A 27,300-nucleotide genomic window follows, 5' to 3' on the forward strand; every position below is an offset into this window, starting at 1 on the left:
AAGGGTTAGATTTACCAGATGATGCCAAATTGTTTTTAAAAGTAGTTGCATTAGGGGCACCTGTGTGGCTTAGTAGGTTAAGCATCTGACTCTTGGTTTCACCTCAGGTCACGATCTCATGTTTGTGGGTTTGAGCCCTATGTCAGGCTCTGCCTTGGTGGTGCAGAGCCTGCATGGGATTCTCTCTCCCTCTTCCTCTCTCTCTCTGCCCCTTGCCCACTTGTGCTCTCTCTCAAATAATAAATAAATAAACTTAAAAAAAAATCTTAAAAAGGGGCCCCTGGGTGGCTCAGTTGGTTAAGCATCCGAATTTGGCTCAGGTCATGATCTCACCAATCCCAAGTTCGAGCCCTGTGTTGGGCTCTGTGCTGACAGCTTGGAGCCTGGAGTCTGTTTCAGATTCTGTGTGTCCATCTCTCTCTCTCTGCCCTTCCCCCACTTGCGCTCTCTCTCTCTCTCTCAAAAATAAATAAACATTAAAAAAATTTTTTTTTAAATCTTAAAGTAGTTGCACCAATTAATACTCCTACCTACAGTAGGAGTTCCTTGTTAATACTCGATATTTTCAGATTTAAAATGTTTTCCCATCTAATGGATATAGATTATTACTTCACTGTGGTTTTAACTTGCACTTCCCCAATTGCTAATGTGGTTGAACATATTTTTGTATGTTTATTGATCATTTATGTTTCTTCTGTTATGAAATACCTGTTCAGGGTTGTTCTTCCCCTTCTTTTCTATTGTGTTTTTATCTTTTTTCTATTGATTGTATTCTGATACTAATCCTGTGTTAATCATATCTGACAAGTTTCTTTTCCCAATTTGTGGGTGATTTAAAAAAATATATCTTTATGTGTTTCTTAAACCTAAGTTCTTAATTTTAATGTGGCTGAAATTATCAATGTTCCCCTTTTAGGTTTGTGCTTTTTAAGAAAATTGTGGTGCAAAACTTACCATTTTACCCAATTTTTAGTGTACAGTTCAGTGGCATTAAGTTCATTCACATTGTTGTGCAACCATCACCGCTGTCCATCTCCAGAATGGCTTGTGCTTTTTCATAATATCTTATTTAAGAAATTCTTTGCCATATTAAGACCATCCATATATTTGCTCTAAATTCTTAAAGTTTTTCCTTTCACATGTGAGTCATTTAACCATCTGGAATTGATTTTTGTGTATAGTGAGAGGTAAGAAATATATTTCCCCCATATAGATAGCCAGTGGTCACAGGACCATTTAGAATCATCCATCTTTTCTCTGAGTCTCTGGTGGACGTGTCCTATACCAAGTTTCTTCATAAGGGTAGGTCCATTTCTGGGTTTTTTTTTCTGTTGCTATTGTTGATTTGTCTATTACTGTCCCAATACCACATTGTCTTAAATACTATGGAATTATGATATGCCTTCCATCTGCCTGAAATGTTATTCTTCTAAAGATACACATAACTAAATCCATAATTTTCTTATGGTCATATCCTTAGCTAGTCTTTCCCGACTACCCTTTTCAAAATTTCAATGCCTCTTCCAAATGCTTTATATCCTCCTACTCTGCTTTTTTTTTTTTTCTGTTTAGCAGTTATTATTTAACATAGTAATGTGTATTCTTCTCTTCCTTGTTGTCTCTCTTTTCCACTAGAATATAAGGTTTATGATGGCTGGGATTTTTGGCTGTGTCATCATTCTTGTATCCCTGACATAGAAAATATTGCCTGGCACTTAGTAGGTACTGAATTAGTATTTCTAAAACAAATCACATAAGTTTGATATGTGGAAGGGTAATCTTTTCTCCCTGTACTTTCCTTTAAGAATATGCTTTTTCTTGGGGCGCCTGGGTGGCTCAGTTGGTTAAGCGTCAGACTCTTGATCTCAGCTCAGGTAATAATCTTGAGGTTCGTGAGATTGAGCCCCATGTTGGGCTCTGTGCTGACAGCGTGGAACCTGCTTGGGATTCTCTCTCTCTCTCTCTCTCTCTCTCTCTCTCTCTCCCCACCCCTCCAGCACTTGCACTCTCTTTTTCTCTCTCAAAATAAATAAATAAACATTAAAAAAAGGAATATGCTTTTTCTCTACTTCTCTTGCTACTTGATGCTCGACTAATAAAAGCAATCTGAAACAAAGGGATAAAAACAAAGTGCTCCTTCAGGTTTCTTTCTTTGCCATGTCCAGAGGTGGGCAGTGAAATGAAAAGGGTGGAGAGATCAGTATTGGCTAACTGTATTATTTTATGGGTCAGCTATCCTGCTGGAAATCCCTCCTGTCTTTGCTTTCATTGGCAAGCAGAGCTGGCTGGACCTAGAGTTTATAGAGTCATCACTGGATAAAGAAATGTACCAGACCTTTGGTTTTTAGGGCAGCATACCCTGCATAGGGGAAGAATGAGCACTCATTTTGATTTGCTAAGCATGGTAACGAAAATCTTGGTTGTAAGTACAACACATTACAGGACATAACTCTTGGAGCTGTGGAGTCATCTAAGAGTGAATGCCCCTCTGTGGGACGGTCTGCCTGTAGCTGGGTGATGTCCAGGGCAGGCACTGAATTTAGCAGTGATGATCATGGAATTTTCATCAGAGATGGTACTCTGTGCTTACTATAGGCTAAACTTGGGACCCAAGTCATTCTGGAAGGAATGTGTATGTAGTTTTCAGATGAGGACTTAAAGTTTTGTATGTTTAACCACCTTTGATTCAAACCATCTGTTGCATGGCAAGCTGAACCCATCAGTTTTTTCATGCATCTTTCATATTTTACATCAAATTCAAAATAATAGATATTTGTAGGGGCTACAAAGATGAATGATGCACTGGTCCCTGTTTTTGAGATGCTTATGGTCTAATGGAAGTAAAAGTTATATGTTTATATGTGTTTTTCCTCCCATGGATTATGAGGTCAAGGTCTGTAATTTATGTGCATCTTGGTTGCCAGGACTGAGCATTGTGTTAATTAATTTTTTTGATGAAAATAAATACATGAAAGAGATTACAGTGGTTTACCAAATATGGCTACTGAAATGTATGACACTGTTGTCCATTATTGGTGCTGTGATAGGTAGATGCATATTACAGTTGCCTCTGGATACAGAAAACACTCTTTACAGTGAGGTAGTGACCAAAGGAGTGTACTTTGAGGAGTGTGTTCAACAAATCATACAGTAGTTCACATTCTGAAAAGATTAAGAACTTCTGTGGTATAGGGATATAATATAAGAATTATACTGTATGGAATTTCAAAGAGCATGGTGGTTTACATGAGGAGCAACCCAGGTGGCAGAAGCAAAGGCTCAATAGGATGGAGGAGGGCAGCATTTGACTCCTTGAAGGAGAATTTTTTTTACATAGAATTTTTAAAAAAATTTTTTTACATTTATTCATTTTTGAGAGACAGAGAGAGACAGAGCACAAGTGGGGGAGGGGCATAGAGAGAGGGAGACACAGAATCTGAAGCAGGTTCCAGGTTCCCAGCTATCAGCACAGAGCCCAACACGGGGCTCAAACTCACAAACCGGGAGATCATGACCTGAGCTGAAGTTGGATGCACAACCGACTGAACCACCAAGGTGTCCCCAAGATGTGTTTGAATAATTAAAATAGAACTTTAAAAATACCAGAAAAATACTATTGTACTGCCAGTGGCTTAGTTGCTATCAATGTAAAGCATTGTTATTTTTGCAGTAGACCAATTTTTTTAGACTGGACTGAAGATAAAGCTAAGAAAAGTTAAATAAAAACTATGTATAGCTCAGAGTGGCTGTCTTGCACCTAAAATTCTATTTGCGTTGGATACCATCTGCCCAGATCGTAAGAGGAGGGGAGGTTGTGGATTGGTGTACATTTGGAGGGAGAAGGAGTTGCAGAGGGCAGCCTCCTTCTGGAAGTCAGAAGCATTGCAGAAAAATATACTGGTATGATACCACTATCTTTTGTTCATTCTCACCAACCATGAAATTTTATTGCTTGAAACAAAATGTTAACAGTGCCTGTCCCTGGGTGATGGCATAAGTAGATAGCAACATCATAGGTGGGTTTTCTTTTTGACAGTTCCCAAAATTTCTAGTTTTATTTACTAGGAAAAGTAACTTAAAAATGACTGTTGTCATTTTTTTTATTTTGTTTTTTTGTTTGTTTTTGCAAAATTGGGCTCACATGACATACGTGGTTTTATGTATTCTGCTGTGAGTAGTATCTTGAGCATTTTCCCGAGTCAATATTCTTCAAAAACATGTATTTTGAATGGTTGTGTAATGTCCCATGACACAACTATATCATTGCTCATTTATTCTTTTTTCTGGGTTTTCACTCTTCTAATGATGTAATGAAGTTACTTGGACACAAATTTTTGTGTCCATTTCTGCATAGATTCATATAATTGAAATTATTTGGTCAAACTGTATGAATTCTTTTAGGGCTCATAATACACATTACTATATTGTACTCCAGAATTTTAGCACCAAGATCAATTCCTATGTGAGCTCATTGTACTGGACTTTGTTCAGCACTGGGTATTTCCATTTAAAATCCTTGCCAATTTGGGGAAAATTTCTTTGCTCTCAATAACAAACATTTTTTCACATTTTATTGGCTATGAGTTATTTGCTGCTGTTCTTTTTCCAGTTTTCAATTTGTGTCAGGATTTTTTCTAATTAATTTACACAAGCTCTTTGCATCTTGATGGTATTAGTTACGGTAAACTTTCCCTCTAGTTTTGATTTTTTTTAGATGCCCGACTTTACATTTTTACAGTGAAATCTTTAGATTTCTTTGTAATTTATTTACCTTCCTTTCCTATCCAGAGATCAGATGAACATTCAAATAAATGTTCTTATCGTCTGTGCTCCAGATTTTTTCAGGCAGCTCTCATGCTTTCAGATACCTTCTTTGTACCAGGTGATGTTAATTATGTTGTCTGATACAGACAGGAAAGCATTAAAGTGAGGCACTGTTGTCATAACACGTAATTAGTACAGTAGGCTGGTTAGCACTGTGGTGTTTGGGGACATTCTCCCTCACTTTGAACGTGGCTCTGTCATCTTTGAGATAACTTCTTTCCCTGTTCTACGGTTTCCTTATCTGTAAAATGGGTTAATAATAAGCCTATGTCACAGGGTTATGAGAATAAAATGAATTGATATGGAAATCACTTAGAATGTGTCCTGATACAAAGTCAGTGCTAGCCACATTTTGGTCCATGATAGGTATGTTCTTTGAAATCTGATACCGTTTCAATATATTTTGCATTTCTAGAAACTTGAACATTTCATTTCAAAGCGCTCTTCACCTGCAATAATTACCTTTACTAGATCTTTCCTCAGCTACTTTAGTGAGACACGCCTCCTACAGGCCACAGGTGAAGCTTATTTCCAGCTCTTGAAAACTATACAGACCTCAGTCGGAGAGCTGTTGTGGCTGACTCACCGCTTCTGTTCGACCCCTACTTCTTTCCTGAGTCGAATCTCTTCTAATTTCTGTAGGCTCGGAGCTATTTCTGCCTGTGTGCATTCATTCTAATTCCAGTTTTTTTCGGGGCGCTTACTATGCGGGAGGCGTGGAAGGGGAAGAAATGAAGGTACAATCTGTTTTTACTCGGCTTGACGTCCCATAGAAAAATCAAAATATGTACTGTATATAGGCTAACTGACGTTCATCTTTTAGCTTCTATTTTCTCATCTGTAAAATGGGGGTAATATCTCAAGGTCGCTGAAAGATTAAGGAAGAAAAGAACAGAACCTCTAATACTGAGCAGATCCGTAAACGCCTATTCCTCCCTTCCTCCGCTAGCTCCACAGTCCAGCCTGTGGATTAAAGCGCCACACTCTTGGGAGTCTGGAAATTCTGCCGATAGCCTTCCAGTTCCCCAATTGCAATCGTCAAAAAGCTACCGACTGCACATACAGGCCGTGCAGCTTTTAATTTGGAGACACAAACAGTCCTACTTAAAAAACTTTAAGCGGGCAACGTGGATTACACACCCTCAGGAACCGAGGGGCGCCACATTGAGCATGCGCAGGGCGCGCGCTGGGTGGGCGGGAGGTTCGAAGGGCGGGCTTTGTGGTCCAGTCACTTCCGTTTCCGGCCCTATATGAACTCTCCCGCCATCTGACAAAAGCGCCTATCGGCGTTTCTGCATATCGTGTTTGGTGTGGTTGCAGGTAAGAGGATCTCCTGTGGTTTTACCACGGACATTAGTCTTGGTGTTAAGGCTTGCAGGTCGAGAAAGAAGGGAGAGCACTTTGCGAGCCGTGGGAACAGAAGAATGACATCCTGGGGTGGGTGTATTGAGTATTGGTTGGTTGAGGCAGAGACGCAGGTGTCAGCGAGCTGAGGAGAGAACAGCTTCGTCGGAGGAGTGCTCAGGTAGGATTGAGGGGCTTAATTTTTATAGGAGTTTGAGGATGTTTCCTAAAAGGGGTTCGGAAGGACTGGATTAGAAAGACGTGTTCTATTTTCCGGGGTCATAATATAGGAAGTGATGAATTGGACCCGGACCATTAAGTCCCTTCTCTGGAAAGCCAAAATCTACTGCGCTTTCCTCCGAATTTACGATTGCAACGGGTTTAAAATCTCATCTTAACTCTTGGGACTGTAGAGATCTAAGGACGGTGGTACACAGACCTATAGTGAACTGGCAATATCGCTTGACTTTGACTTTAATGTTGCTGGAAGTTATGACCACCACCTGCGTTTTACCGTGCACACCCCCCTTCCCTACAGAATTGTTACAGGTGTGTTGTAGAAAATCTGGAAGACCCAGAAAGACGTATTGCCTCGGGATGACCACTTTAACATTTTATGCATGCCCTTCAGTTTTTTGCTGTGTATGTGGAGTTGTTTTTTGCGCTTGTTGTTTGTTGTTTTCAACTCCATTTGCCATCCTTTTATAACCCTTTTATGTTTCCTTCCAAGATAATGAGATGCAGTTTTCTGGAGGAAATCGGAGAAGACTGAGGTTGGGAGGTGACCAAAGGAATGCTTGCTATCCTCATAGCCTTCAGTTTTACTTGGAGCCACCTTCTGAAAACATATCTTTGATTGAGTTTGAAAGCTTGGCTATTGATAGAGTTAAATGTGAGTGATATTTGAATTAAAATTTATATATTCTTGAGAACTTCACTTATACTTTGTGGAAATGAATGAGGGTAATTTCCTTCCTTCAGTTCATTCTCGAAATATTTATTGAGGGTTTCTATTTACTGTTCAGTGTATATTTATTGAGTGCCACTATATTCTGGGGTGGGGATTTCCAGATGAATAATGTAATTCTCATATTTGTTGAGGCTGTATTCTAGTACGCACATAAAGGCATCCAAAATAATAATCATAATTTAGTATTGTAAGTGCCTTACTAGAGGTAAATAGTAATGCTCTTATTTTTTTATTAAAAAAGTTTTTTTGGGGGCGCCTGGGTGGCGCAGTCGGTTAAGCGTCTGACTTCAGCCAGGTCACGATCTCGCGGTCCGTGAGTTCGAGCCCCGCGTCAGGCTTTGGGCTGATGGCTCAGAGCCTGGAGCCTGTTTCCGATTCTGTGTCTCCCTCTCTCTCTGCCCCTCCCCCGTTCATGCTCTGTCTCTCTCCCCAAAAAATAAATAAATGTTGAAAAAAAAATAAAAAAGTTTTTTTTATACATTTATTTATTTTTGATAGACACAGAGCACAAGTGGGGGAGGGGCAGAGAGAGGGAGACTCAGAAACCGAAGCAGGCTCCAGGCTCCGAGCTGTCAGCACAGAGCTGGACGCGGGGCTTGAACTCACAAACCATGAAATCATGACCTGAGCCAAAGGCGGATGCTTAACCGACTGAGCCACCCAGGCGCCCCAAATAGTAATGCTCTTAAATCAGAAGCAGGGGTGACTTCGTTTGATTAAGTAAGACTTCTTAGAGAAGTTGAAGTGTAATCTGGACCTTGAAGGATGAGTAGAAATTTCTGAAAAGAGAAGTAGTTAAAGGTTTTTTCAGTCCAAGATAACAAACTGTACTAAGGCTGGGAGGCAAAAGAGAGAATGTTCTATCTGAGGGAACAGTGACAAGTTCAGAGCAAATGGAGAAGAATGGATAACCAAGGGCATTTTTTTGCCAAGCTAACAGTGCAATATCAGGGTGTAGGCAGGATGTGGCCTACTTATCCTCTGTGTGCTAGTGGAAGAAAGAAATAAGCTAGGTATGAATTGAAACAGAAATAAAAGCAGTGTTTTCTGAGTTTATGTTCCAGGATATCCCTGTGGGAAAATCAGAAGGTAAGGTGAGAAACTGTTCATCATTTTTAGAAGAGCAGAGTGACAACTGCTAATACACAGAGGGGGCACTTAGTGCCTGTTGACTGAAAGAGTGAAGACAAGGGAGAAAAGGGTTTTAGGAACCTTAACAGTGTCAGATACTTCATGGAGATTAAGAGGATGATTGAAGAGTGTCCCTTGGATTTGGCACTTAAGGGGTGAGCTAGTAAGTGCCTGAACTAAGGCAGTGACAAGTGGCAGTGTGTAGGCAGGGAGAGATTTAAGGGATACTGAGGAGGTATTCCTGACAGGATTTGGGAGTTGTTTGGATGTGAGGAGTGAGGGGGCCAGTGGGGGTGGCTGAAATTCCAGTCTGGATGGTCTGGTTAGAAACTGTGCTAGTGGAGGGGTGCCTGAGTGGCTCAGTTGGTTAAGCATCCAGCTTTGGCTCGGGTCATGATGTCATGGTTCATGAGTTCAAGCTCCACATCAGGCTTTGTGCTGACAGCTCAGAGCCAGGAGCCTGCTTCAGATTCTGTGTCTCCCTCTCTCTCTGCCCCTTCCCTGCTTACGTTCTGTCTCTCCCTCTCTCAAACATAAATAAAAATTAAAAAAAAAAAAACGATGCTAGTTGAGATGGGGATGATAGGAAGAGGGGCAGGACTGAGGGGAAGATGATGAGTTTAGTTTGAGATACTGTAATAAGGAGGTACCTGTGGGACATGGATTTATGTTCAGGATTCATTTTTAGTTTTTCATCCTTGAATTATAAAAATGCTTTTTATATCAATGGAAGTAGAATTAATCTGAGAAAGAATTGACAAGGAACCTTTGAACAATATGCATCTAATCAGGACAGTTCACTTGCATCATTGGAGGGCTTTGCTTCTTCACTGTTGTGTCTTCTCTACTTCATCAGGAAAGGAAGGGCTGTTTTTTCTGATGATTCTATGCTGAGTAAATGAAACAAACTAACAGTATCACAGAAGGGATGCAAACAAGGGTACTCATTTTTTTTTTTTTTTTTCATACCAGCACACTTGCATGTCCTCGACAATGGTGGCTCAGTACAACAATGATTATTCCCCACCCTTCACTCTCTGAGAATCCTGGTATTAACTTGTGTTATGGGACATGGATATTTTCTGCACATGGATGGAAATTATCTTCTTATAAATTTATATAATTTATATAATGTACTTGCAGAAAATAAAACTATTACAACTTGTTATCTTTTATTTATTTTTTCAAGTTTGTTTACTTTGAGAGAGAGAACACAAGCAGGGGAGGAACAGAGAGAGAAGGAGAGAGAAAATCCCAAGCAAGCTCCTCCCTGTCAGTGCAGAGCCCTGATGCAGGGCTAGAGCTCCTGAACCGTGAGATCATGACCTGAGCTGGAATTAGGAGTTGGATGCTTAACTGACTGAGCCACCCAGGTGCCCCTATAACTTATCTTTTAAAAACAAGTAATTATGGAATTGTTCATAGGCTTTGTCTTGGGATTTAGTTTTTAAAAACTATCTTGGGGCGCCTGGATAGCTCAGTCACTTGAGCATCCGACTCTTGATTTCACCTCAAGTCATGATCCCATGATCGTGGGATTAAGCCCTGTGTTCGACTCTGTGCTGAGCGCAGAGCCTGTTTAAGATTCTCTCTCCTTGTCCCTCCCCCCTTCCCTTTCCCTCTCTGTCCCTCTTCTCTGCTTGTGTGCGTGCTGTCTTCTAAAAAAAATTATCTTGCATTCATACATTTTTCTTCTGTTTTTAAAAAATTTCTAGTGCTAAAAACAGTTGAAAATCTTGGTGTGAGCCATGTGAAAGGAACCGAGCAATACCAGAGTAAATTGGAGGCTGAGATAAGAAGGCTCAAGTTTTCCTTCAGAGTAAGTAAAAGTGGGAAAGAAATGTTTTTCGGTTTGTATATATTTATATACTGAGTCTTGGTTGTGGAAAATATCTTGTATTAGGCACAGGGCTTTTAAAAAGACTAAAATAGCATGGACTGTGCCTGAAGGTATATCTGCAGTCCACTAGGAATGATTGCCATATATAGTCAGACGATTATAATACAGCAGGGTTTCTCAGCCACGGAACTACTGACATTTGGGCCTGATAATTTCTTGGTGTAGGGACTGTCCTGTGCATTGTAGGGTGCTCAGCATCTCTGGCTTCTACCTGGTATGTATCTCCAGACATTGCCAGATGAGTACCACAGGATGAGTACTGTTACTAGACATGTGTTCCAGGAACTCCAAGAGCACATAGGATTACCCAGCCCAGCTTGGGGAGGTTTGGGAAGGTGTTTAAGTTCCAGGTAGTGCTGGAACTGAAACTCGATAGATGTGATCAGATTTTTATTTTGGGAAGATAGCAGATTGAGAGGGCCATGTCTGTGGGAGGAAAACCAAGTAGCTTGGACATAATGAGAGTGATTCGAATTGGAGAAAAGGATGAGAGTGATTTGAATTGGAGAAGAGGACTAGTATAATGATATTATGAAGGTAGAATCAAAAGATTTTAGTGACATTACAGGGAGAAGGGAAAAGAGAGTTATGAATGACACCTTAGGTTTCTGGTTAGGACAACTATGGATGGTGGTAGTATTTTGAGAGGTAACATATAGGAGGAGAAGCAAGTCTTAGAAGGAACATGTTGAGTTCTAGACAAGAATTTGAGGTTCTAGTGGAAATGTGTAGTAGATAATTGGATATGCATATAGCTTGGACTTAAGCCTGGAGTTGGGAGTATGGATTTAAGAAGAAGGTTGGAATCATCAGGAGGAGGGAAATATTTGAGTGAGAAGACGATGGAGGACAAGATGTGAAGAATACCAGTACTGAAGGTGAAGTAGAATTGGGGGAATCTGGGAAGGAGATTGAGAAGGAGCTGCCTGAGACGTGGGAGATCAGCAGGGATAATAGTGGCATGGTGGCCAAGGAAATTTGGAGTTTCCATAATGATGATTATGATGTAAATACTGATCCCATAGGAATAATAGCAGGCATTCATATTATGCTTAGTGTATCCCAGAGTTTGCCCTAAGCACATTACATATATTAATCCATGTAATATAGTTAATAGTCTTATGAAGCAGGTACAATTGTCATCCCTATTTTATAGATAAAGGTACAGAGTTATTGATAGGCTGAGTAACTGGCCCAGGCTTATGAGATGGTAAATGGTGGGGCCAAGATTAGAACTGGACATTTTGTCTCAGGTGATACTCTTTTTTTAATTTTTAAACAAAAATTTTTTTTTTCAACGTTTTTATTTATTTTTGGGACAGAGAGAGACAGAGCATGAACGGGGGAGGGGCAGAGAGAGAGGGAGACACAGAATCGGAAACAGGCTCCAGGCTCCGAGCCATCTGCCTAGAGCCTGATGCGGGGCTCGAACTCACAGACCGCGAGATGGTGACCTGGCTGAAGTCGGACGCTTAACCGACTGCGCCACCCAGGCGCCCCTCAGGTGATACTCTTAACCACATAATTTCAGAAGCTTAGGCTCATGTAAGATGAGTTGTACGGATAGATGAGTTGTAGATAGAGGCAGAAGCCAAAATGAGGACAGTGTTTGGAGGAGAGAGGTGGGTATAGAATATGTACTCTTTTAAGATGGCTAGCTGAAAAGACAGGGGAGAAATAGGTCTGAATATAGAAGAATTTGTAGGGAAAAAGAGAGGACACATAACAGGAGACACTTGAACATGCTTATAAGCTGAGTGAAAAAATCTAGAAGAGAAAGAAGAGGAGGGGAGCTTAAAGATACTTGGAGAGAGCATTTGATAAATCAAGATCCTTAGGAGCCAAGAGCAGATGGATTGCATGGTTCAGGTTTAGGGATGAGCTTATTCAGGAGGAGGGGAGATCCTTTGTCCATAGAGATGGAAGGGAAAGTAATACAGTGGATGCACATGCTTGGAGCTGAAGCAGTTGGCCTGGTGGCCTTTATTTTCTGTAAAGTAAGTGAAGTTCTCTGTTGAGAGAGAAGATGGCGTGGTAGGGAGCTTGGGTCAAGTAATGAAGACTGAAGCAGCTTTTCTAACAGTGAGGAAAGAGATAATTATGTGTCAAATCTCTGTTCTATTGTTTAATAAGCTTTATGACTCTGGAAAAATTTCAGAACATCCCTGTGCCTCAGTGTCCTCCTTAAAACATTTTTTTTAATTAATTTTTATATATTTTTGAGAAAGAGACAGAGTGTGAGCAGGGGAGGGGCAGAAAGAGAGAGGGAGACATAGAATCCAAAGCAGGCTCCAGGCTCTGAGCTGTCAGAGCAGAGCCTGATGCGTGGCTAAAACTCATGAACCGTGAGATCATGATCTGAGCTGAAGTTGGATGCTTAACTGACTGAGCCACCTAGGCGGTTTCCTCATATTTAAAATAGGGATATAGTAGTGCTTACCTCATGAGAGTTTTTTTTAAAGATTAAGTGAGTTAATAGATTAAACATGCTTACAACAGTGCTGTAAGTGTACCTCATAAATGCTCAAGACATGTTTGCTCTTACTGTGTTGGACTTGAATAAGAATTTCTTGGTGCTTATAAAAGTCCAGTTCAGGTTAGAGGTTGTGAATTTTTAATATTCCAAATTCTCAATAATTGTGTATTTTTTTCCCCCAGAAGTTCTTAGTGTTTTGGGAATAGGACTGCAGATTTATTTAGAATCTAGGTTTGGCCAGATGGTTAAATGAAGGTTCATGCCAGAGGTGGTGGAAGAGGGGAGAACCCAGGATATATGCTGGGTAAGAAAGAAAGTTAAGAGAGGAGTTGATAGGAAGAGAGTCCAAACCCAGGAGGTTTTGTTTGAGATCAGGTCAGATCTCAGTGTCACTTGTTTGCTAACGTAAGTAAAATGGTAATTACATATTATGAAATTTGTTTTTGAAACTTTTATTTTAGCATTGGCTTATATTGACTCCATTTTTCTTTATACCTCTTAACATCCTAATGTGTTTATGTTGTTCATGTGTCATTATTTTTAAGGAAAATGTAGAAAATGAATATGAACGCCGAAGAAGAGATCATATTTCTCACTTTATTTTACGCCTTGCTTATTGCCAGTCGTGAGTATACATTTAGACTCTCATAGTCAAAGCTGCTATCTTGGGTTACAAATTGGTACGTGGGAAGCTGACATGTATTGTACTGCACATAGGAAAACTCAGAATAACATCAGAAGCTGGTGATTCATGGGTTGAACACTGTTGTTGCAAATTGTTTGAAGCCAGTTGTTTACTAAAAAAAATTGAAAAAAATTCTATTGTAAAACTTGCCTGTTGAAACACTTACTAGTTTTATGGGAGAGGCTCTTCATTTGGGATTTGCAATTGTGGGTGGGGGGATTTCAGTAAGAAAGGACTTTTTGATCCTGTTTTCTCAGAAAAAAAGTGGCACTATTTATAAGAAATAATACCTCAAACATATACTTGAATTTAGTACAGGTGTAAGCTATTTTCCCTTTGCTAGTTGGTTTCTTGTAAGTCTACAGTGCCACCCAGAGGGAGAAGGAGTTAGTTGCCTTTTTCTTTTCTTATTGTAAGTTTCTTTTCTGTTTCTTTCTGTTAAGAGTCTTATCAAATGAGAATCTTGAATTGTTTAGTGTCCCACTTATCCCTGGACAGGTGATCCTATCCACGACCATCTTTGGTTCTGGAGGTTTTCTTTTGTAACGATGAATGTGCAGTTTATGTAATTTATGCAGTCAATGCATTGCTGACAATCTGTGAAAGTCCCTTTGAGGGGGGGAACTACATCATATTTTATCTATAGTAGTATAATTATTTTGTGACAATAGTAATAACCATTATGTATTTTATGAATTTATATTTGTGTGTTTCTTTTTCAAAAATCAAGATGTAGTTGTGCATATTAAATTTTGTGAAATTATTAACTATAAAGCTGTAAACAAAGTTTACTTTAAGAGTTTATCTGATCATAATCTATTCAGAGATAAAGTGACCTTTAAAAATTTTGGTGTTGGGGTGCCTGGGTGGCTCAGTCAGTTGAGCGTCTGACTTCGGCTTAGGTCATGATCTCCCTGTTTGTGAGTTCGAGCCCCGCGTCGGGATCTGTGGTGACAGCTCAGAGCCTGGAGCCTGTTTCGGATTCTGTGTCTCCGTCTCTCTCTGACCCTCCACTGCTCATGCTCTGTCTCTCCCTCTCTGTCAAAAATAAATGTTAAAAAAAAAAATTTTTGGTGTTGATTTGGCACTGATGAAACCACCTTAGACTGAAGGAATACCCCATTTTCTGATGTAAATGACCGTTTTGCAGTTAAATGCAATGAACTGTTTTCTTTTATATTGTTGGATAATCAGCTAGGCTCAAGGTATTCTGTATTTAATTCTATATTCGTAATACCTCTCCCAATGTTCAGCACATCCTTGAACATCATGGTATGTACTCTGTATATTGTTTATCATAATAGATGACATGTGTGCTTTTAACTTCTGTCTGTTGGCATCTTGCTCATATTTGAGTTTTATTTCATAAAAATTTCTTGATTTTAATAATCCATGGACTTTTAAAATAATCAGTGGACTTTTCATTTATACTTACCATTTCTCTGTCTTGATTTCAGTGAGGATCTTAGACGCTGGTTCATTCAACAAGAAATGGATCTCCTTCGATTTCGATTCAGTATTTTACCCAAAGACAAGATTCAAAGTTTCTTAAAGGATAGCCATTTGCATTTTGAGGCCGTGAGTATGGTTTTGTAGCCATTTTCAGTTGTTTTCACCATTCATCCTTTCCCATTCACCTTAAGTGCGAGTATTAATGTGAGGTGTTTTTTCGGTTTACATTTTCTTAAGTACTTGCCTGAAAGAATAGCTATTGGCTTTGCACAGCAATGAAACCTTGCCTTTCCGTGACTAGAAGAAAAGGGACTCCTTAGTACCGAAGTTTCACATTTAGTTGCTTTATTAAATATGTGACTTGTGAAAACACAAGAAGGTTTAATTTATAAGAGTTCATCTTTAATCTTCTAGGCTGGAAATTTAAAGCTAATAATAGACATTAAGGAGAATAGAGAGGTGGTAGTATTTACTTCTAATGATGATGTTTAATTTAGACTTTATTTGAAAAGTCAGTTGTCAGTAGAATCTCTGAATAGTTATTCTGCAGATATATTTAATTTACGTATCGTAACTATATACTAAAGAAATGTCTGGGATATATTTAGCAGGTATAAGTATTGTGGGTGGAAATAGGATTTATGTCTTTTAGGTGGATCTGTGTTGTAGTGGGAAGGCTGAAAAATTCTGTTCTGGAAGACTTAGACTCAGATGGTAGTAGCATTGGGTGAGTCTTGATTTTGATGTTAGAGTGAGTAACTTAAAGCCAAATAAAGTAGAAGTTGGAGTGAAATACATGGTCCTGTCTGAGAAGTGGAAAATGTACCTACTGTATACAGGAACACTGTTGGTTATTGAAGTTGGTGGAAAGAAATAGCATGAAGGGAAGTAAACATTTGATAGACGTTTAGTGTTTAGCATGTGCTAGGGAAGCACTTTCAAGTTTCTCTCCCTTCTCATAAAGAGGTCAGTGAGATTTCTAAATAACATCTATGTGGGCATAGAATAGTGTCAAGCTCAGATCATCTAACCCAAGCCCCATGCTTTTTTCCCTTTGTTTTAACTTAGATCCTTAGTGAAGTCCATTATTGCTAATTCAATTACAGTTACTTTATCCTTTCATGATAAAAATAGTGTGTATTTTCCTGTGGAAATGAATACAGGAGTGTCTTTGAGAAGATCTGTTTTTTGTAGATGTGTCTACGGTGTCTCCATGTATTGTCATGTGTAATTTTTTAAAGCAAAACCATGTTTCTTTTAAAAAACTTTAAAATTTGGGGTGCTTGGCTGACTCAGGCAGTTGAGCATCCGACTCTTGGTTTTGGGTCAGGTCATGATTTCGCAGTTCATGAGATTGAGCTCTGCATTGGGCTCTGTGCTGACAGTGTGGAGCCTGTTTGGGAAACTCACTCTCCCTTTCTGTCTGCGCCTCCTTCACACGTGTGCAGGCGCACTCTCTCTCTCTCTCCCCCTCTCTCTCTCAAAATAAACATTAAAAAAAAAACTTTAAAATTTAAGTGTAACACACACAGGAAAGTGCACAGATTGTAATTGTATAGCTCTGTGAAGTATCACAAAGTGAACATTAACAGAGTTAAGAAATAGAATGTTGCTATCACCTGTGCACCTTATGCGTCCTCCCATTCACTCTCTCCTATCTTCCACCGAAAATTAGCCACTGTCTGACTCTTATTATCATAAGTTAATTCTGACTATTTTTTGGACTTTATATAAATGGTATTATATAGTTTGTCTTTCTTTGCCAGCTTTATCAAGACCTAATTGACATACAACATTGTGTAAGTTTCAGGTGTCAGATGTGATGATTTGATACATGTATGCCTTGTGAAATGTTTTACCACAGTAAGGCTAGTTAACACATCCTTCACCTCACATAATTACCATTTTGTTGTGGTTATGGTGAGAACATGTAAAATTTACTCACATAGCAACTTTTCAGTTATATAATACAGTATTGTTAACTATATCCATCATTCTACTGGAAGTTTGCACTCTTTTTTTTTTTTTTTTGATTTAACTTTATTTTTTGTTTTTTAAAATTTACATCCAAATTAGTGTATAGTGAAGCAATGATTTCAGTAGATTCCTTAATGCCCCTTACCCATTTAGCCCATCCCCCCTCCCAGAACCCCTCCAGCAACCCTTAGTTCTCCATATTTATGAGTCTCTTCTGTTTTGTCTCCCTCCCTGTTTTTATATTATTTTTATTTCCCTTCCCTTATGTTCATCTGCTTTGTCTCTTAAAGTCCTCATATGAGTGAAGTAATATGATTTTTGTCTTTCTCTGACTAATTTCACTTAGCATAATACCCTCCTGTTCCATCCACGTAGTTGCAGTTGGCAAGATTTCATTCTTTTTGATTGCTGAGTAATACTCCACTGTATATATATACCACATCTTCTTTATCCATTCATCCATTGATGGACATTTGGGCTCTTTCCATACTTTGGCTATTGTGGATAGTGCTGCTATAAACATTGGGGTGCATGTGTCCCTTTCAAACAGCATACTTGTATCCCTTGGATAAATGCCTAGTAGTACAGTTGCTGGGTTGTAGGGTAGTTCTATTTTTAGTTTTCTGAGGAACCTTCATACTGTTTTCCAGAGTGGCTGCACCAGCTTGCAATTCTACCAACAATGCAAAAGAGATCCTCTTTCTCTGCATCCTCACCAACATCTGTTGTTGCCTGAGTTGTTAATGTTAGCCATTCTGACAGGTGTGAGGTAATATCTCATTGTGGTTTTGATTTGTATTTCCCTGAAGATGAGTGATGTTGAGCATTTTTTCATGTGTCGGTTGGCCATCTGGATGTCTTCTTTGGAGAAGTGTCTCTTCATGTCTTTTGCCCATTTCTTCACTGGATTATTTGTTTTTTGGGTGTTGAGTTTGATCAGTTCTTTATAGATGTTGGATAGTATCCCTTTATCTGATATGTCATTTGTAAATATCTTCTCCCATTCTCACGGTTGCCTTTTAGTTTTACTGATTGTTTCCTTTGCTGTGCAGAAGATTTTTATTTTGATGAGGTCCCAGTAAGTTCATTTTTGCTTTTGTTTCCCTTGCCTCCGGAGATGTGTTGAGTAAGAAGGTGCCACGGCCAAGATCAGAGAGGTTTTTGCTTGCTTTCTCCTCGAGGATTTTGATGGCTTCCTGTCATACATTGAGGTCTTTCATCCATTTTGAGTTTATTTTTGTGTATGGTGTAAGAAAGTGGTCCAGGTTCCTTCTTCTGGATGTCGCTGTCCAGTTTTCCCAGCACCACTTGAAGAGACTGTCTTTATTCCATTGGATATTCTTTCCTGCTTTGTCAGAGATTAGTTGGCCATACATTTGTGGGTCCATTTCTGGGTTCTCTGTTCCATTGATCTGAGTGTTCATGTGCCAGTACCATACTGTCTTGATGATTACAGCTTTGTAGTATAGCTTGAAGTCTGAGACTGTGATGCCTCCTGCTTTGGTTTTCTTTTTCAAGATTGCTTTGGCTATTTGGGGTCTTTTCTGGTTCCATACAAATTTTAGGATTATTTGTTCTAGGTCTCTGAAGAATGCTGGTAGGGATTGATTGGGATTGCATTGAATATGTAGATTGCCTTGGGTAGTATCAACATTTTAACAATATTTGTTTTTCCTATCCAGGAGCATGGAATCTTTTTCCATTTTTTTGTGTGTTCTTCAGTTTCTTTCATAAGCTTTCTATAGTTTTCAGCGTATCGGTTTTTCACCTCTTCGGTTAGATTTATTCCTAGGTATTTTATGGTTTTTGTGCAACCGTAAATGGGATCGATTCCTTGATTTCTCTTTCTGTTGCTTCATTGTTGGTGTATAGGAATGCATTTTTTTTTTTTTTTAATGACCGAATAGTTCATTGTATAATATACCACATCTTTTTATCTATTCATCTATGGGTGAACACTGACATTGCTTTCATATCTTGGCTATTGTGAATAATGGTTTATTTAGCACAATATTTTAAAGTTTCATCCGTGTTGTAGCCTATATCAGTATTTCATTCCTTTTTATTGTCAAATGATACTTCTCTGTTCAGCAGTTGATGGACATTTGGGTTTCTACATTTTGGCTAATAGGAATGATGCTGTAGTGAGTATTTGTGTACAAGTTTTTTTTTTTTTTTGTGGATGTCTTTTTTATTTTATGTATATATCTGGGAGTGGAATTACTAGGTTGTAGGGTAATTAATTCTGTGCTTAGGCTTTTGAGGAACTGACGAACTTTTTCAAAGTGACTACACTATTTTACATCTTAGCGGTATATGATGGTTTCACTTTCTCCATCGTCATCCACAGTTGTTTTTGAATGTAGCCATCCTAGTGGATGTGAAATGATAACATAACACTGGTTTTGATTTGCATTTCTCTAATGACACATGATGTTGAGCATCTTTTCATGTGCTTATTGGTTATTTGTATATCCTTGGAATGTCTTTTCAAATCCTTTGTACATTTTTTTTTTCTTTGTACATTTTTTTTTTTAATTTTTTTTTTTCAACATTTATTTATTTTTGGGACAGAGAGAGACAGAGCATGAACGGGGGAGGGGCAGAGAGAGAGGGAGACACAGAATCGGAAACAGGCTCCAGGCTCTGAGCCATCAGCCCAGAGCCTGACGCGGGGCTCGAACTCACGGGCCGCGAGATCGTGACCTGGCTGAAGTCGGACGCTTAACCGACTGCGCCACCCAGGCGCCCCTCTTTGTACATTTTTTAATTGAGTCCTCTTTTTATTGTTGAGTGTTAATTCTTTACATATTCTGGATACAAGTCCATTATAAGATCTATGATTTACAAATATTTTCTCCTATTCTTAGGATTGTCATTTCATTTTGATGGTTATCTTTTGCAACACAAAAGTTATTAATTTATGTGAAGTCTTGTCTGTTTTTTTCTTTTGTACTTTTGATGTCAGATCTAAGAAGGCTTTGTCTAAAGGAAGGTCATGAAGATTTACTCCTCTGGCTTTCTCTACGAGTTTTATAATTTTAGTTTTTATATTGGGGTCTGTGGTCCATTTTGAGTTAATTTTTGTATATGATATGAAGTAGGAGTCCCAACTTCATTTTTTTTGCATGTGGATATCCAGTTGTTCTAGCATCGTTTGTTGAAACAGCTGTTCTTTCCTCACCAAATTGTTACTCTTGACTATAAGTTGGTTTATTTCTGGACTGTTAATTTTATTTCTTGGAGCTGTATGCTTATCATTGTGGCAGTACTATTGTGGTCTTGAATGTTGAGTACTGTAGCTTTGTAGTAAGATTTCAAATTGAGAAGTAGGGGAATAAAATGAATTTTATTCTTTTTTCAAGATTATTTTAGTTATTCTGGTTCCTTGTATTTTCTTTTTAAAAAAATTTTTTTTTCAACGTTTATTTATTTTTGGGACAGAGAGAGACAGAGCATGAACGGGGGAGGGGCAGAGAGAGAGGGAGACATAGAATCGGAAGCAGGCTCCAGGCTCTGAGCCATCAGCCCAGAGCCTGACGCGGGGCTCGAACTCACGGACTGCGAGATGGTGACCTGGCTGAAGTCGGACGCTTAACCGACTGCGCCATCCAGGCGCCCCTCCTTGTATTTTCTTAAGAATTTTAGGATTTACTTACCACTTTCTACAGATAAGTCAGCTAGGATTCAGACTAGGATTGCAGAGAATATGTAGATCAATTTGGGGGAGTATTGCCATCTTAATATTAAGTGTTATTCATGAACATGGGATGTTTTTTATTTTTAGATTATTTTTTAAAATTTTATTATAGAGAGATAGAGTGCAAGTGGGAGAGAGGGGCAGAAGGAGAGAGAGGGAGAATCCCAAGCAGGCACCATGCTCATCACGGAGCCCAATGTGGCGCTCGATTCCATGTCCCTGGGATCATGACCTGAGCTGAAATCAAGTTGGATGCTCAACTAACCGAACCCACCTAGGCACCCCCCGTCCTTTATTTCTTAAGGTTCTCTTTAATTTTTCTCAACAAGATTGAGTACTATATTTGTTAAATTTATACCTAAGTATTTTATTCTTTAATGTCATTGTAAGTGGAGTTATTTTCTTTATTTCATTTTTGGAATGTTTCTTGCTAGTGTATAGAAGTCCAGTTGATTTTTGCATGTTGATCTTATATCCTGCAACCTATGGAACTCTGTTAGTACTAATCAGTTTTAGTGGATTCCTTAGGAGGTTATGTCTCACAAATAGAGATAATCTTACTCCTTACTTTCCAATCTGGAGGCTTTTTATTTCTCCATTTTTGATTAATTTCCCTAGCTAGAATCTCCAATGTAATGTTGAATAGAAGTGGCAGTAGTGGACACCCATCTTGTTCCTCATTTTAGAAGGAAAGCATTCAGTCTTTTAGCATGACCTATGATATTAGATATATGATTTCTGTAGATGCCCTTTATCAGATTGAGAAAATTTCCTTCTAATTGTAATTGAGCATTCTCATCATGAAAGGGTATTGGATTTTGTCATGTGCTTTTTCTCCACCTGTTGAGATTATCTTAGGGATTTGTCCTTTATTAATATCGTGTGTTGCATTAATTGGTTTTTGGATGTTAAACCAATCTTGCTGGGATATTCGTGGGATAAATCCCCCTTGATTATCCTGTATGATTCTTTTTATATGTTGCTGGATTTGATTTGCTAGTATTTTGTGGAGGATTTTTGTGTTTATCGATAAAGGATGTGGGTTTGTAGTTTTCTTGTGATGTCATGGTCTTATTTTGGTATCACGGTAATATTGGTCTTATATAATGAGTTTGTAAAAGTATTTCCTGCTCTTGTGGTTTTTTTGGATGAGGTTGTCAAGGATTGGTGTTAATTTTTCTTTAAACATTTGGTAGAATTTAACCAGTGAATCTTTCTGGGCTTATGCTTCTCTTTGTGGGGTGCTTTAAAATTACTAATTCACTCTTATTATAAATCTATTCAAATTTTCTATTTCTTTTTGAGTCAGTTTTGGTAATTTGTGTTTTCTAGGAATGTGTCCATTTAAGTTTTCTAACTGATGTGTACACTTGTTCAAAGTATTTTCTTACAATCCTTTTTTAAAAAAAAAAAAGAGATATAATTAACATCTGATGTTATATTAGTTTCAGGGATCCTTTTTATTTCTATACGGTTGGTAATGATCTCATTTTTTCATTTAAGTCGTTTTTTGTTTTTTTTTGTCATTGAATTTGAGGTTTGTCAATTTTGTGGATCTTTTCAAATTACTATCTTTTGGTTTTAATTTTTCTCTACTGTGTTTCTATTCTTGTGTGTTTAATTTTTGTTATTATCACTTATTAATCTTTATTATTTCCTTCCTTCTGTTTGCTTTGGGTTTAGTTTGTTCTTCTAGTTTCATAAGGTCAAAGTTTAGGTTACTGATTTGAGTTTTGTTTTTTTTTTTTCTCATTTTTAATGTAGGCATTTATAGCTAAAACTTCCCTCTGAACACGGCCTTAGGTGCATTCCGTGAGTTTTGGCTATGTCATGTTTTGTTTTCATTCATTTGAAAGTATTTCCTTGTTTGTTCTTTGACTTACTGGTTATTTTGAGTGTTAATTACTATGTATTTTTGAAGTTTCTAAACTTGCTGCTGTTACTGATTTTTAACTTAATTTCATTTTAGTCTGAGAACATATTTTGTATGACTTCAGTCCTTTTAAAATTATTGAGACTTTTTTTTTCTTTTGTTGTGGAGGTAATGGAAATAAATATGTTGTGTTTAGCCAGAGGCCTTAATGACCTCAATAATTCTAGTTTTAAATTTAGGGAACAAAGTTGAAGTTTTTGAATGTTTTATTAATAGTGGTCAATAGTCCAGACTCTGGTGTTGTATTTGTTTAGTTTGAGTTTTCTCTCTGGCACACATCAGTGTTGGGAAAACACCTCCAAGGGTCTCTTCTGATCCTGCATATCTTGCTTGGTATGTCATGAAAACATGGTCATGATCACTCTTTACCAGGCCATTTCTCACAGCTGTGATTTTAGTAAGCAGCCTTGAGGGATGAAGAAATATCTTCCTGGTATATAGAGGAGGCTTGCTTACTGCCTGCTACAAAGTTGATTGTTTCTCCGTGTTCCCTCGTAGTGCAAACCTACTCTACTTGACCATTCATCTGGACTATGTCATGTTGCCCCCCAGGAACTTAGAGTTAAGGAGAATGACACATGTTGGCTCTCTTGCTGCTTCTTGTGATAGGAGTAATAAAGTTCTTTGTCTCTAATGCAGGAGTCTGTGTCTTCTGTCAGCATCCATTAAACAGTAGTAGGCTAACTTTTGACTTACAGGTAGCATAAAATTCAATCCCAGACTTGACAATCAGCTATGTGATTTAGAGTAAATTTTCTTTTCTTTTCTTTTCTTTTCTTTTCTTTTCTTTTCTTTTCTTTTCTTTTTTTAAAATGTTTTATATATTTTTGAGAGAGAGAGAGAGAGAGAGAGAGAGAGAGACAGAGCATGAGCAGGGGAGGGGCAGAGAGAGAGGAAGACACAGAAACTGAAGCAGGTTCCAGGCTCTGAGCTGTCAGCATGGAGCCTGACGTGGGGCTCGAACCCTTGAACCATGAGATCATGACCTGAGCTGAAGTCAGATGCTTAACCAACTGAGCCACCCAGGGGCCCCTTAGAGTAAATTTTCTAATCTGTATTTGTTTCCTCATTAAAAAAATTTTTTTTACGTTTGAGAGAGAGACAGAGCATGAGGGGGGAGGGACAGGGAGAGAGGAAGACACAGAATTTGAAGCAGTCTCCAGGCTCTGAGCTGTAAGCACAGAACCCAACACAGGGCTCGAACTCATGAACCGCAAGATCATAACCTGAGCTGAAGTCAGACGCTTAACTGACTGAGCCACACAGGCGCCCAGAGTTTCCTCTTTTTTAAAATGAAGATAATCTGGAGCGCTTGGGTAGCTCAGTCATTTGAATGTTTGTTGATTTCAGTTTAGGTCATGATCCCAGGGTTCTGGGGTTGAGCCCCTCATGAGGCTCCATGCTGAATGTGGAGCCTACTTAAGATTCTCTCTCTCTTTCCCTCTCCCCCTCTCCCCTACTTTCTCAAAAACAAAAAATAAAATGAAGATAATCCTAATCCTCACCTTACAGAGTTGTGAGTTTTAAATGGATTAGAATATGTAGAGTTCTTAGTACTGTGGCTGGCATATATGTTAACTAGTAATACTATGGCAGATACAGAGGCAGCAAATGCCTATATGTTGGAGAAGTTTGGGGTTAATTAGATTTAATATACTTTTGCTGCAATTTAAAACAAAATCTATTTTGGAGACTTGAAACCATAAAAATCCTAGCAGAGAACACAGGCAGTGAGTTCTTTGACTTTGATCATAGCAACTTTTTTCTAGATATGTCTTCTGAGGCAAGGGAAACAAAAACAAAACTAAACTCCTGGGACTACATCAAAATAAAAAGCTAATGTACAGCAAAGAAGACAGTCAACAAAGCTAAAAGGCAACCTGTGGAATGGGAGAAGATATTGCAAATGACATGTCTGATAAAGGGTTAGTATCCAAAGTATATAAAGAACTTATAAAACTGAATACCCCCCAAAAATAATTCAGTTAAAAATGGGCAGAAGACATTCTTCTTCTCCAAAGAAGACCTACAAATGGCCAACAGATGTACAAAAAGATGTTCTTCATCACTTATCAGGGAAATGCAAATCAAAACTACAATGAGATATCACCTCCCACCTGTCAGAATGGCTAAAATCAATAACAATAAATGTTGGCGAGGATGTGGAGATAAAGGAATCCTTGTGCACTGTTGGTGGGAATGCAAATTGGTATAGCCACTGTGGAAAACAATATGGAGGTTCTTCACAGAGTTGAAAATAGAACTGCTGTATGATCCGGCAATCAAACTACTAGGTGTTTACCAAAAGAATACAAAAATACACTAATTCATGCACTCTTAGTTTATTACAGCGTTATTTACAACAGCCAAATTATAGAAGCAGTCCAGCTGTCCGTCAGTTGATGAATGGATAAAGAAGATGTGGTATTATTTACAATGGAATGTTATTCAGTTATAAAAAATGAAATCTTGCCATTTGCAATGACGTGAATGGAGCTAGAGTACAATGCTAAGCAAAATGTCAGAGAAAGACAAATACCATATATTTCACTCATCTGTGGAATTTAAGAAGCAAAACAAGTGAGCAAAGGGAAAAAAGACAAATCAATAAACAGACTCTTCACTATAGAGGACAAACTGATGGTTACCAGAAGGGAGGTGGGTCGGGGGATGGATTGAAAAAGGTGACTGGGATTAAGGAGTGCACTTGTGGTTATGAGCAGTGGGTGATGTGTGGAATTTTGAAATCACTCTATTGTATCCCTGAAACTAATGTGTGTTGGTCATGATTGGTTTTTAATATTGTGGTTACTTCCAGTGTGTTTGCTATAATTATATTTTATTTCATTCTGCAAGTCGTTTGAGGTGCATTATAATAAACATGCATTAAAGTAAGATGTAGAAATATGGATGATTGGGAAATTGATTGTAGGGAAAATTAATGTCTACATTTGTATGTCGGGGGGTCCTGTGCAATTTCTAAAAGGAATAGTAATTTTTGGGTTACTAGTGTGACTTTTTTTAGTTCAGTGATTCTCACTTGGGGGATGGGATGTAGGTAGTCCTCCTGGGGGTTTATTAGAATGTTGGTTGAAGGTGTGTAGAGTGTGAAAAACACGTTTTCTGTTTCTGAAATAAACTGTGGAATGTAAAACTTGATCAAGTGTTTGTAGCTGGCGTTTGTAGCTCACTTTCATGGAAAAAGTAAGAAAGCATTGCGGGAGCTTGGCAGAAAACCCATTCCTGTGATACATTGTATCACTTTCCTGGCTGAGACTTTTTCCTTCTGGTATACTCTCATGGCAACTGGTACTGGTAATTAAGGCGCTTGAATTCAGGTGCTTTTGATTAGCTCACCCCTAGTTTCCTGTGGCTCTTCCCATTTACCAACTTTTACCATTCCGTTAATAGAAAAATGCACAGTTTTCTTCACTTTGATTGGAATATTTGGTTTGCATTTGAAACTGTTGGACTTAAACAGGTGCTTTTAGACTTAAGGCAAAGCAAGAGTTAGGGAAACGTTATTAGCATTTATTGCATAAGCTGGTCTCTGATGTATGTATAATAGACCCTGCTGCCCAAGTTGAGGCAGAAGGAAACATCGGGGAGTGGAGAGCCACAAGGCTATCTTCGTTTCCATGCTACAGAAGCTGGGTTCCTGGCACACACATCTTGGAGTCTACCTGGACTCTGTGTTTGTATGTCTTTATCTTTATAGTTTCATTAAAGCTGCAATGACTTTTTTAAAAAAATATTTTATTTTAAAATTTTATTCATTCATTATTTTTTGAGAGAGAGAGGGTGCAAGTGAGGGTGGGGGAAGAGAGAGCAAGTGAGAGAGAGAGAGAGAGAGAGAGAGAGAGAGAGAATGAGAGAGAGAGAATGCCATGAGGGGCAGGTAGAGAGAGAGAAGCGGGGCTCACCTGAAGTGGGGCTCATGCTTACCCGATACTGGGCTCGAACTAATGAACGATGAGATCATGACCTGGGCAGAAGTCTGATGCTTAACCTGCTGAGCCACCCAGTTGTCCCTAAGACTGCAGTGACTTCTATGTGGATCTGTTTCTGTAAAATAAATATATTTTTATGTTAGGAGATGCAGTGTTATAACTAAATTGCATTATGTTTGCATAATGGAGAAATATTTACAGAAAAAGGAACAATTTTTTGCATAGTTTTTTTCTTAAATTTTTTTGTTCAGTTTGCCATAGCTGATGTAATTTTATTGGGTAAAAATTTGGGGGAGAGGAATGGGGCCAGTTACCAGATTCAGATTCTTGTGTTTCTCATTCTGGCTGTGTTTTGACAATTTGGCTTTTGTAGTCTGTGTTTGGGTTTCTAGTGCATAGTAGATTCTGATATATAACACAAAATGTTAATGTGAAGCATTCAGAAAGGAAAAACTTTTTTTTCATTCTTGGACTTACATGTAAATAATTTGGATTTTAAATCTGTAATTTCTAGGAAGGATTAGAAATGAGTAAATATTGTCTTTGGAGGCTGTTTTGGATCTCATTGCTGAGTTGATTGACTTAACCTTGTGTCACATTAAAGGTGAGTGGGTAAGGTCAAATATGCTATTAGCGATTTTTCACTTGGCCAGTTAGGGAAAGGTCAGGTTTTGACACCTGTCAGCCTTGCAGACAAAGGTTCTCTGTGCTGTTGAAGTTCAGAGTCAGATACCTGTTTATAATTTGCCTTGATGTTTAAAAAAAAAAACAAAACAACCTTCTTGGAACAGTCAGAAAATATTTTTTACCTGATTTGAAATACTGGTGGATTTTTTTTTTTTTAATTTTTTTTTTTCAACGTTTATTTATTTTTGGGACAGAGAGAGACAGAGCATGAACGGGGGAGGGGCAGAGAGAGAGGGAGACACAGAATTGGAAGCAGGCTCCAGGCTCTGAG

The 27,300-nt window shown here is 38.4% G+C and overlaps 1 protein-coding gene across 2 annotated transcripts in view; it reads left to right on the plus strand.

The window, feature by feature from the left end:
* The first annotated feature begins 6,067 nt into the window (after positions 1-6,067).
* The window catches only part of PRIM2 (DNA primase subunit 2), a 350,775-nt gene continuing 329,542 nt past the window's right edge, over positions 6,068-27,300 (plus strand). Inside the window, exons 1-5 of one of the 2 annotated variants that reach the window (XM_047860694.1) lie at positions 6,068-6,144; positions 6,899-7,060; positions 9,985-10,088; positions 13,191-13,270; positions 14,788-14,908. In XM_047860694.1, the coding sequence (XP_047716650.1) occupies positions 6,907-7,060; positions 9,985-10,088; positions 13,191-13,270; positions 14,788-14,908 (459 nt within the window). In that variant the 5' untranslated portion in view covers positions 6,068-6,144; positions 6,899-6,906. Of the gene's footprint in view, positions 6,145-6,195; positions 6,350-6,898; positions 7,061-9,984; positions 10,089-13,190; positions 13,271-14,787; positions 14,909-27,300 lie in introns of those variants that run through there. The other variant, XM_047860693.1, reaches the window with a different exon arrangement.

Source organism: Prionailurus viverrinus, chromosome B2 (genome assembly GCF_022837055.1).
Source record: "Prionailurus viverrinus isolate Anna chromosome B2, UM_Priviv_1.0, whole genome shotgun sequence".
NCBI lineage: Eukaryota > Metazoa > Chordata > Mammalia > Carnivora > Felidae > Prionailurus > Prionailurus viverrinus.